General features: G+C 39.1%; 1 protein-coding gene across 1 annotated transcript; it reads left to right on the top strand.

Moving 5' to 3' along the window:
- The first annotated feature begins 338 nt into the window (after nt 1-338).
- On the top strand, nt 339-8,819 carry LOC101863636. Its single transcript, XM_005090301.3, has 2 exons — nt 339-584; nt 8,248-8,819. The coding sequence occupies exons 1-2, from the start codon at nt 568-570 to the stop codon at nt 8,702-8,704; spliced, it is 474 nt and encodes a 157-aa protein (XP_005090358.1). The 5' UTR covers nt 339-567; the 3' UTR covers nt 8,705-8,819.
- Nucleotides 8,820-13,103: the final 4,284 nt, after the last annotated feature.

The following is a 13,103-nucleotide window of genomic DNA, read 5'->3' as shown; positions in this document are numbered from 1 at the left end:
CGGAGGTGGCTGCGGGTTGACGAAAGGGAAAAGCGCGACGTCGCACTCCTCCCATTTCCCATCTCCAACATATCTATGAAGCAGACCCATCTGTCAAAATAAATATATCTGTTCCACCTGTGTGCTCAACGATTTCCGTGTGTGCTCCAATTTATTTAATCTACTTCAAACAACGCCAATGGGCATGATGTAATACACCAGAAGTTAATTTAATCTTTAAAAAAAAAAGAAAAATCCGAGCTGGAAAAAGGAGAGAGAAAAACCAGCCAAGTATTAATAATTGGACACAATCTGCAAATCGGAAGTGATCAAACCTAAAGTAAAGGCCCGCTACTCTCATTTCTCGACAGGATCCTCTGGATTTAGGATTTGTCTCCAGTGCAAGGACTGAGAACTGAGAATTGAGGACTTCCCAACTAAAGACTGAAAGGGGTAGATTCTACTGATGTCGAGTAGATCTACACGGCTATGAACTGTGAAGATTTAGTAAGAAGCTGAATTGAACTCAGTGGGCTGGGCTGCAAGTGGTGACAACTTCACGTAGAATCTATTAGAAAGATACTTGAAATGGCTTTTGTTGTTGGGTAAGTAAAATGACATTGACTGACTAGATCTAGATATATATCTCTATGATTGACACTACCACCATTTTAATGATTCACGTCATTGAAATGGAAATGCCTTTCGTCATGGCCACACCTCTAGACTAGATCCATTCTTGAGAATAGCGCAGGTGAGCCTTTTGGCTATTCTCACCCGACGGGCGTTCACCCTGATAACTTGGCCAAACCAGTGTATCGTTCACCGTGAACAAACGTTCCAGCCAGCGCTCTTGTGTTGAAAGTAGCTAGATCTAGATGTAGATCTATATCTAGATCTAGGCCAAACCTGTGTATCGTTCACCGTGAACAAACGTTCCAGCCAGCGCTTTTGTGTTGAAAGCGTGCAATTTTGGGTGCTTTTCGGTAGTTCCCACCCCCCATAGTTGTGCTCTAGATCTAGATCTATACTATACGTTTGATGCACGGGAAGGACTTCCGTAACGAGCGACCACCCCATCAAACACAATAAAGAAGAGGCCTAGACCTAACCCTACCCCTAACTCCACCCCTACCCCTAACCGTACGAGGCCCTAACCCTAACCCTACCCTTACCCCTACCCTACCCCTACCCCAAGCCCTCAATTTTGCTCTGTCTCAAAGTGGTCGCTCGTTACGGAAGTCCTCCCGATGCACGGCAAGCTAAGATCAAACCTAACAACTGCAAAACTTCAAATTATGGTCAAATTCAGAGAGGGGGGGGGGGGGGGGGGGGTTGCAAGCATGTAGTCAGAAATCTAGGCCACCATTGAGCGGCGAGTGTCTGCTGGTGATCTCTATTGTAGAATCCAGGCAAAGATCAGTACAGATAAAAACTGCAGTTGTTCACTAGTTTCTACCCCCCTCAACTAGATCTATGACATATTGTTTTAGTGCCCTGTTAATCCAGTCATTGTAAAATAGATACGTGTAGTCTAAATGACTCTAGATTCTAGATCTAGTAATACTGCATTTTAGCCAATCAGAAGCCGGTGTAGGCTATCGTCCTCGTTGATGTCGTTTCATTGATATATGGGGGGCAGGCTTTGAATGAACTTTGGTGACCCCTGCAAACATACTCACACGATGACATGTGATGCGAGCGCGCGCAGGTTCACTGACCAGCCGGATAAGACTTTTGATTTTCTTTTTTTTTTTGGTAAGTGACTGCAGTCGCAAATATTGATTTAGGGAGTGTATACAGACCTGGTAACCGGGAATAAAGTCACAAAGTATACAGACCCGGTAGGGGAACTCTTTTGTGATTTCGGAAAGTTTCAGCACCCTCTTGGCTCAGGGTAGAACTAGGTTCTTCTAGATCTATGGCCTAGGTCTAGATCTAGACAAACAGATATAAAAATCATTGACCTATTTCGAGGCTAGCTTAGATCTAGATCTAAAACTAAATGAAGATTGCGGATGTCTTTTCGATGAATGATCGTTTTTCCCCTTTTGGAGTTGGAGGAATCACAATTTGAAGAAAAGAACAATGTCATAATTTCAATCGAGCAGTCACCCCCCCCCCCTCTCTCTCTCTCTCTCTCTTTCTCTCTCTCTCTCTCTCTCTCTTTCTCTCTCTCTCTATCTCTATCCCTCTCTGTGTGTATCGCTCGCATTCTTTTTTTCTTTGTTTGTCTCTGTCTTTCGTTCCCTCCTGCCAACTGGCGGGCATGTCATATACATTTTGCTAGCACTTCCCCCTGCTCTCTCTCTCTCTCTCTCTCTCTCTCTCTCTCTAACTCTCTCTCTCTCTCTCTCACACACACACACACACACACACACACACACACACACACACACACTACCGGGTCTGGGCGCTGAAACTTTCCGAAATCACAAAAGAGTTCCCCTACCGGGTCTGTATACTTCGTGACTTTGTTCCCGGTTACCAGGTCTGTATACACTTCGATTGATTTATTTTAACCCACTCAGTAGGCTACCATAACGGCCGTAGCCGGCCGCTTTCGTTCCATAAGCCTAGTACCATTACGGCCGTAGCCGGCCGCGCGCCAGTAGCGTTGTTTCTAGGGAAGTGTACACGCTTGGTAACCATCGTATTTAACCCGCATTTCGACCAATCAGAAAATAGATAAATCATTCTCTCCTTGAGAGCAGCAGGGACATAACTGTGGAAATTTTAGTTGGACTAAATTCAATGTAAACAAACTGCAGTTCACACGGGTCGCGCAAGCTAAGATCGAGCGTTCTTCGCAAGCCGCCAGCATCGCGTTCGGACTGATTTAGGCGAACTTTTGGATAATTTTAATGAAAATATCAGTGCTGGGGGAGAAAACCCACAGAAAGGTAGCAATAGAAGTGAATTTGACATTGATGGTGATCTAATTGTGCCTTTGGGGGGTGATTCGGACAATGAGAATGAGGTCAATGAGGAGCATATGACTAGATCTAAATCTAGATCTACAACTCTGCTGATTTTATCTTCAATTATGAAATACAGTCAACACACACAACAAACAAGTAATTTTTAAATTAAAATTTATTCATTTGTGAAGAACTTGTTTCAAGATTTTTTTTGATCAATGGATTGGTTATTTTAGAATGATTTTTTCAAAATACCCACTATGTACATTACAAACATGGATTTATTCCCCTTTGCGTGGTCCTGAACCATCTTCCTACTGGAAATCCAATGGTACTGAGTGGGTTAACGGCGACACAGCGTTTATAATTCACAACCTGTATGTCACAAATGTTTTGTTATCAGACCGGGAAAAGCGAAACGAATAACTCAATTGCGACCGGCAAAAATGAACTTACTGACCCTATCAGATTTGGTTTCATTTATTATTTCCCAGGGTAATTTCCAGGGCAATTTCCAGATTTCCTCAAATTCTCAGAGCATTCCCGGGTCTTGGCGATTTTTTTTTTAAATTCCCAGAGCCCGGTGGTCACCCTGTCAAGAGGTACAAGTGACAGGACAGTTTCTTCAGACTGCACTGAATCTAATGGAGTCAGTCTTGATTGATCTCAAGAAGTCAAGAACTATAAACCAGGCTTTCTGAATGCATTTATGTAAGCTAGATTGCTGTTAAATGGGCACTGACCACAACAATTACAATGCCCCTTCTCCAAAAGAGTGGACCTTTTGCAGATGTCTCCAAGCAAGAAGTCACTTTTTAAAAATAAGGGAATAACTATGCGGCCGCCCCCTCCCTAGGTCCCCTTTGTTGTTTTCTTTATAATTATGTTAAACGCATGATATTATTCATTACTGTAACACATGAACCTATAATGGAATAAAAATATGATTAGAAAGCTTTGTAATGACCATGGACAAGTGACCTGTCAAATTTTCACTTTGGGATATTTTGATCGACCAAATTCTTCAAAACTTCTTGTAACTTGTGTCATAATTACATCATGATGGCAGAAAGTGGAGATGAAAGCAGACGACAGAACATTGCTAGAGAGCAGGAAAGGAGGTGAAAGGAGACAATTTTAGAGAAGAAAATTTTTTTTAGGTCGCTACCCGGATTCGAACCCGCGACCTTTGAATGAGAGGCCAACACTTTAACCTCTAAGCCACGAGAGCCCCCGGTTTTCGTTTGGAAAATGAAACAAGACCTGAGTTTTTATTTTAGAAGGAAAGGCCGCATAGTTTGGCCGGTCGCAAATAGTGCCCTTACTCTTGTACTAAAAATGGAGCATTTTTTACTCATCTTTAGTGCACATGTAATTGTAAGTACAGAATATTTTAAATCTTAAACTATTAACAGAAGTGCATTCAAATATGGAAAATGTTTAGTATACACACCATCATAACACCATGTGTCCATTGACACGGTTTCATTTTTTTATATTGATGTGATTGCTGAAAGTTAGTAACTCGTGTCATAATTACATCATCAGACTTTCCAAGGTTAAGAAAACCCAATTTGTTTTAACCATCCCCAAGAATGACCGCTATTAAACATTGATTTGATATTGATCCATCCGAAGTTAATTGTCCGCTCTCTCGCATGGTTTGGCTTAAACTTAAATATGACTTGTAAACACTTTTCAGTCACACAGCCAGCAGTACAAAATACTAGAGTTGTACTCCCGTAGCAAACCCGCTCGTGCTCGCAAGCCCCTAGTTCAAGTCACAAGCCTCAAATCACTATATCAAATCATCGAATCAAATCACCAGCATAATATGTTGAGTCTAGTCAAGTCCACACCAACTAGCAATCCGCGAAGCCACTCGTGTCAGACCCCCCTCATCCTCCCCACCCTGCTTGCTATCCATGAAGCCACTTACGTCTGAAAAAGAGAGAGGGGGAGAGAGAGAGAGACCCCACTCACAGTGTCACTGCGCAGCGGGACACTAGAGCTGGAGTATGCTCGATTAATTGAAGGCTTGCGAGCAGCGGACGGCCGTCGAGTCTCAAATCTCGCTCACAGCACAGCAAGACACTTGAGTCCTATGGTTTGATTTGCCTGCTCGCAACCTGGCAAGACTGTCCGCGACTCACAATGCACCGGAAGTTCCCCCCCGGTAGCGAGCGGGAGGCTAAGCACAAGCCTGCTCGCAAGCCTCTGGCGCAAACCGTCCGCTGCTCGCAAGCTTTCGATTATTCGAGCAGACTCCAGCTCTACAAAATGCCCCATCTGGTCACCCAGCCAGGAGAGCGACTGCAGCGAACTTCTTACAATGTTATGAACAAACACTTTTGCAAAATATGTGCGGGACTTCCCGCTCTTTCACAACATTCTTTTACATTGTTGCATAAATAAACATGGAAGATCAGCGTGCTGATGACTCAAAAGAGATGCGAAGATGAGGCAAAAATATAGCTTGTCATAATGGATTGTCATAATGTTATGCACGAAACAGTGTGTCATATGATTATGAATGAAACCTTATAGTACCATGTAATTTACAGTTGTTTTGGGATGTATTTTTAATTAACCCGACTAAAGGATGTATTAGTTAGACCTTGCTTACATTCTGATATTTTGCTTTTTATCATAAGTGTATGGGTGTGTATTTTAATCAGTATTTTACTTTTGTAGTAATTGTTATGAAAAACTACTTCTTGTCGATTTTATATATTTTGAGGGCTTTTCAGTGTTACAGTAGTCTCCTCCTTGACACACGCCATACAAAAGCACGCTCCGCTTTCGTCACATGACAGGTCTTTTACTATAAAATTTAGACGTACAAACGCTTGGTCACTTCTCCTAAATGCACGCTTCGATCCGTGAAACACGCCGACAGGTAAAGCTTGACAAGGGGAAATTTTCACTGCAGCCTAGACAGCTTGCATAAGACAAGTCTAGACAACCAGATATTTGGTGAGACTGCCTCTCATGCCGAACAAAGAGAGTGATGGACAGCGTTTTCACACCCAAATTTCCACGAACACAAAGGCCTACGACTGGTCGGGTGATTTGTTGGGGGTCGGGAGACTGAAATGTCTCTTGATGGGTCATTCGAAATGCGTTTTTGACTTGGAGAGAAGGTTTCTGACTGGTGTTTGAGTCACGATACTGCATTCATAGTTTAGTTTAGTTAGGCCTAGATCTATGATGCGCAACATGTGTGAATGCTGTAGAACACTAGAACGGCATCTATTGGATTAAAGATTTGTTCAGTATTCAGCTGCGCTCTAAGAACTTATAATGTATTTGTTCAATGAATCACTAGAGAAAAATCTCTTGAAATTCTGTCAACCAGGCATTTACCAAGTTTTGCAATAGATAACGGGCTGTCGGGAGTGGTTGCTTGGAAAGCCGCGTGGCTGAGCACTTTTCCCTATGACTAGATCTATCACCAACAGTTCCCTCTTGTCTGTTCTGACATTTTTTTGTGTGCATTCAGTACAGTGAGTCCGTCTTTCTGCTTAGCCTTAGCCCCCCTCCCCCAACCCCTATTCAACGCCTATTACAGCAGTTGAGGGAATCATTCACAAAACAGTGAAGTGTTGTCACATTATCGGCCAAAATGACCCCCACCTTTCAAGGGGGATCACTAAAATATCAAGGCCTGAGATGACTGCCTTCCTTCCTCCCTTTGCACAATTTCATGTAAACGCACGCTCCGTATAAACACACGCTAAAGAGCCCTTCCGAGCAGCGTGCGTTTAGGCGGAGAATACTGTATCACCCACGTTTCTTTGTCTATTCCTGATATTTTATTGTGCGTATCATTACATTTACATTGAATCTGTCTAACACCCCCCCCCCCCCCCCCAATTCAACGCCTTTGTATTCATAACCGCTAGTCGGGAAATCCTTCACAAAACGTGTCATCACTCATCACATTATCGGCCAAAATGACCCCCACAAGGGGGGGTCTCTAGAATATCAAGGAAATTGGATGGTTGCGTCCCTTCCTCCCTTTGCACAAGTTCATGTAACGCACGCTCCGTATAAACACTCACTAAGGAGCCCTCCAGAGCATCGTGCGTTTAGGCGGAGACTACCGTAATTGTAATAAACTTTAAAAACATGTACACAGATACATATTATTCATTTAGTAAGTTTTTAAAAAGTGAATGGCAGATCAAATGTATTAATTTTTAGGTCAAAACTGAAGTTTGTCATAACTGCTATGAACGAACCATTATAAATATAATGTATTCTGAGTGCTGAGGGTTTTTCTGTGAGTATACTTTTGAATTTTTCCTATGCATATTTTGAGGAGAGTCTCATTAATGAAACCCATTTTATGTGAATGACAGAACAATCAGTTAATTTTTTTGGCCTAATCATAATAGTTATGAACGAAACAGTTTGTCATAATGGTTGTGAAAGAACCTGTAATGTAATTTATTCATAACATGCCCTATGACCATATTTTAAATGGTCTTCTATTTATCACTTGGCTATAATTAGACTGGAGTGTTATTTTTACAGACAATTCTAGTCAAAGAAACTTGAAATAATTGATGGTTTTTTGGTCTCTTATTGTTCGTTCATAACTACTATGATGGCACAAAAAAGTAATTTTATAAAAAATTAATAAAGATTTTTACATCCTGTCAATTCTATGTTTTTGGAAGTTGTTTGCTATGTCTCATAACATAACCTCAACCTAGCTGAAGAAAGGAACTTTTATTATTCATAAGTTTGTGTCATGAACGAACTTTTCCCGATTTCCGCCATTTAAGCCAGAGTTACAACATAAAGTTGATTTGGATCTCATTTGTCACACACAGGTGTCCCACCTTTTGGCAAAGGCTCAATTACAATGTACATGTTGTAGGCTACATGTACTGTGTAATTGTGTATTTTTATGTTAAATCGATCACAGTATATCAGGTGCTTCATTCTTTTATTGACATAGGAAATTACAATGTATGGATGGTGGTCATGCTGTAACCATGTAACTGGAAAAAAATATGAGATGTTGTTGTTCCAAAACCATTGAAGAGGTGGATCTGCAAGTCCTCCATAAAATCAGAAGCTAACATCCACTTTAATTATAAATAGTACAGTATAAAACTCCTGTGGGCTTACTTTATATTATATATCTACTCTAATCATTCAAATTTGAAGGCATTTTTTGTTTTTGTTTTTGTTTGTTTTGTTTGTTTTTTTGTTTTTTTTTGTTGGAAAATGTTTTAAGAAATCAGTTTCATGGTTAGAGCATTATAACACCACTGATATATGCCATTCTTGTCATGAAGGGGTAACAGTAACAAAGTACTTTTCAATCTTTCAGGAGTCTTTTGAGGGTTCTGACAAGACCTCTTCAACATATGTCTTCAAACGCTGCATCATTGGGTTGTAACAACAGATCTGCACACCGATGTATATCTACGGCTTTCAACCAGGATTTTGCTGGTAGATACAGTGCGTTGCCTTTGAAACAAGACTTGTCAAATGGACTGTGTGCAGCACAACCAGTTATAAAGCAGTGTGTGCGAACCAAGGTCAGGGTCTATTACAAAGGCAGTGCCTGGAAACGATACAACAAGCATAACATAGAGAAGAGACTCACGTCGCCAGGTGGTTTGGAAGTTCTCTGGAGGAGAGTTCTGAAGGGCAAGCACCAGCTGGCAGTTTATGAACGCATCTTACCCAACACTGTAAATAGTAAGGTTTTACCTCCTCACCATTTCAAGTATAGACCGCATCCTATTACCAAGACAAAATTGCCAAAGAGAGAACTGTTGTAGAAGCCATATTGTGAGAATGTTTTGCTGCTTAAATGTGTAAGCTGAGGTTCAAACTCATGCAAATGAATTGAATGTGAATCTAGAAAGGAACTAATAAACAAATAGATCTCTTCAAGACGTGTTTTGTTTGTCAAATTAAGTTTATTCACATGCGGTCGCTATACCATTAACGTAATATATGCCACCCGTCACAATGCATGAGCTTCAATTGTAATAACACTTCATGTTTCATGTTTTGAACTGTTTACAGCCTTTTTAATGGCAACAATGATAGCCAGTAAAGTCAGAATGATATGGACAAACATTTCAACGTAAGTCCTTTAAAATTAATTTTAAAAAAAGTGTAAACACAAAACCCTAAACCAGCAGGACAGAAAATGATAAATACAACAAGCAAAAAAAAATGTTATGGGATTTGCATCTTCATGAAATAGCTTTAAAAAAAAAAAAAATGAGGTACAGCATTACATATTCCGTGGTTCTGTATTCCTTAAGCTTAAAAAATCCCTCCTTCTCAAACTAGTCAAACGCAACAGTTTTACAGAGTGGCAAAATTTGGTTCATGTTCATAATCATAATATACACCTAAATATAGCATGGTTCTCTTGATGGAGAGATCACTTGAAAACAGAAGCACTATACATTGTATTATATTTTATTGGTATGTCACATTCAACTATTTTTCCTTTTGTTTTTCTATTTATTTGTCTGCATCATGTAAATCACAAAGTGACTGTCAATTTGTCAGAACCCTTTCAGCATGCAAACTACAGTCTCTCAACCATACAACAAGGATGTTACCAATGGGCATAACACCAATATGCGTCATGATGTGGTGGAATGAGGCGCTCGTCAATTTTCCGACATGTGGAATTTATGGAGTTATAGATATCATTTGTCTTGCTTTCAGTGAAAATAATACTCGTATATTTCTAAATAGAAGTCGAGATATAATTTGTGATTGAAAGAGGTGGGGGTCACCTGGTTTCAGAGATAAAATTAGCGAGAAAATGATCGCCAAAGTTTGGCGGCTTCCAAAGCTTGAGAGTCCTTATAAACTGCAAATTTACATTTTTTATGCCTTGAATCAACATTTTTCGGTAAAATCCACACAGAAATTTGTTATCAAATGGACCTTAATACGTGTTGAGTCAAATAATAAATAAAAATTATCGAACAGACAGAAAAATGCAAGTTTTTTCGATTTCAATATTTTGATGTGCGCCTGATTTCACCACGATGCCTCACATGTTTAAAGTTTCCTAAGGTTTCTTGAGGGTTAACTGAAATGTTTACAAAAGAGTCAACAACATGCCAATTTGAGCAATCATGTCTTCAGCTGGTCCCAGAAGGAAAAGATTGCTTTCCATTTTTTTCAGGAACTGAGTGTACTCCGAAATTTGAACAGTGTGAAAAGATCACTCTGTGTATAACATAAGTTTTCAGTCTATTTTTAATTTTGGATTTGTTTTTTTTTAGGGATGAGAGGTTGTTCATGTAAACATGTTTATGCCTCCACTCACACAAATTAAATAAGAGTACTTGTGAGGTGGGCTGCTTCTACTCCGCTAGTCAGGACCGACCTGGGTTGTTTGAGTGGATGGGATACATCCCATCCGAAAGACAAGGAAAACTAGATAAAATATTAAAATATCTTCCCCCACATGGGATTTGGACTGGCATCTTTTGTGTGCAAGGTCGTAGACGCTGGAGATCTTTTTGTTAAATTGAAGAACCAGTTTCAAAAGTGAAATTTATCTTCAAATTTATGAACAATTCTGACATGTGCAAGCCACTTCCATCTGTTGCATTTACATAAGTTAAATCATTATTGGCTCTAACCAGCATCAAAGTACAGCAGTTTGGAAGGCCTAAGAGTCGAAACATGGTAACTTTTTTTTGTTCTCTTCCTGGACAACTAAATGCAGATTGCATGTCTACTCCGTAACTTAGAAATAACAAAAACATACTCGTTACTTTACCAAAAAAATACTCTCTGTGAAGTGTAAATGGATCGTAACATAGTATTACATACCAGACTCGAGCATGGCAAATAATAAAATAAAGCATGGCAAGGTGAATTTATAGAAGTAATAAAAAGACACATTTTTATATCATCATCATAATATATTGAGTTTAGGCATAGGAGCTAATATTTAAAAAAATGTAGAAATAAAAGAGTAGTCAAAAAAAGTTTTAGCTGACAGTAGAATATTATCATAAATTGACAGACAGACATAAATAGCATCTATTTAGAGTAGATTGGCATTCTTTAGTTCTCTAGTAGGCCTGTTTGATGTGTCAAAATCTGCAGAACAATTTTGCCATGATTTTGACACAGATTTTATTATATATTACATGTTTATTAATTTAATGATTCAAATCAGAATAGAAATATTAGAAGTCACAGATGAAATTATGCACGGAATCCATATCTTTTTTCTCTGTTGTTTCCTACGGTCATTGGGACCTTGATAATCCAAATATTGCTATCCACAAGCACTGCAAAGAGTTACGAGCATGGATTTGCTTTGACTTTGGCTACTTTTAAAATATGCCACCATATAAACTTTAATTCATATGTCACACTGTGGTGGAAGCCCTATTACAAGTACCATAGGCAATTTTAATTTCTTATTATACACAAGATAAATATTATCATCATCAGCCACAACATATTATTTAATTAATATTTACATGACTTGTCATAGAAAACCATGATTTACATGAAAGAGATTAGGCATAACAATTTCATAAAGCCATTTATTTGGCCTAGTCTATCACTATCATTCACTGTTTAATTTGCTTCCATGATCTAAAGATTAAGTTCAAGACCAATAATTATTCTCTCAAACCAAAAAGCTAACATTTCTGATTCATTTTACTGATATGACATGGGCAAAACTGACTTTCTGAATATTTAGTATATCTGGTCATATGGAGGCAAAACAACATATTACAAAAGAATAATTGTGGGAAGAGAAAAGAGAAAGCTCTGACCTAGTGATGGCCTCTTAACGCTCAAAATAAAGTGCAGAGAACAAAGCAAACGTGATAATACATAAGTTACATATGATGCACAGTGGTTATGTTGAATGGCACCTCTCCCAGTCTGTACACAAAGTGTACATGTACTTCACACAATGAATTCAGCTCAGTCTAACACTATCTCTCATTTCGTTACATGTCCTAGGAGTTTCAGTCCACATATTTGCTGTGGAATCCGCTCAGCCAAAATCTGCGGAACAGCCTGATTTGTAGTTTAGAGAGGGTTGCTCATAGCAATTATTGACAGCAAAGAGTAAGAATCAAGAAATGCCATGCTTGTGGCAAATTTCACTTCTTGAAAGTGTTCTTTCCTACGTTCACTTTCACTCAGTAACTACAATTCAAGTTGCAGGCTGTTTGCATTGGGTGTTTCCTTCGACATTGTCGAACAGTCTTGCTGAACAGACAAAAGAATCAGTAGAGAAGTGATACAGTGTACAGAAAGCCCAATGCCGCTGATGTCATGAAACATACTACAAGCTATCACATGTACATAGGGCCAATTATAACTAACTTCCCAGAGGCAAGAGGCTATGGCCTATCGAAGGCTGCATGACAGAGACACATTCTCTATTCTTGCATCACATGTGTGTGATTATAAAAATGAAGACAAACGGTACTATGGTGAGGTTTTTCTGTGGCCGCAGTTAGGACAAGAGCATTCTAATTTTATTAAAAATATCTTTCTTTTGTTTTGCCAGTATCTTGAAGACTTGGTGATCTGCATTACTTGAGGATTGCTTGTAAAGGTCTGTCCCCGTGGCTTTATGGACCCCGCATAATTTAGCCAAATTTGATCATTTTTTTCATAATTTCTGATTATTTTCCTTCATCATTCTTTGTTAAAATTAACAGAATCGCATGATTTCACATTTTTGGGGCTCATTTTGTTGCATATTTTTCAGAATTTTTGTGTGTGCATAAAATGACGGGGACAGAAAGGTTTATATATGGCATAACCCTCGAAATTCTTTTCGGATTAGAATGGAAGCCTTTCGGCTAATCAACTGTTTTCTTACAAAAATCAAGAGAAAAAAAAGATTGGAGATTTTATTTTGTTTTGGTTTGGTTTACCGCTATTTTCAGATCAACCATGTTCAGCTTTAGCAGACTCCACTCTACTTTAAATCAATGTCAACTGCAAACTATCTGGGAACTTCATAAGCCTTACTTTGAGACAGATGGATGAACAACTGAACGTTTAAAAATGATACTGAGTGTTTTATTCTTAGTAAATCTTACTGAAATTGTTGTGATATGCCAGGCGATTTGTTTCAGGGCCAAATTCATTTAAACAAACCACACCACAGAGCTGGTAGAAAAAAACAATAGGAGTTTATTGCCATGATAA

The sequence above is a fragment of the Aplysia californica genome, unplaced genomic scaffold, assembly GCF_000002075.1.
Source record: "Aplysia californica isolate F4 #8 unplaced genomic scaffold, AplCal3.0 scaffold00015, whole genome shotgun sequence".
NCBI classification, from domain to species: Eukaryota; Metazoa; Mollusca; class Gastropoda; order Aplysiida; family Aplysiidae; genus Aplysia; species Aplysia californica.
The sequence above is the reverse complement of the archived record's forward strand: the minus strand, read 5'-3'. Positions and strand labels throughout refer to the sequence as shown.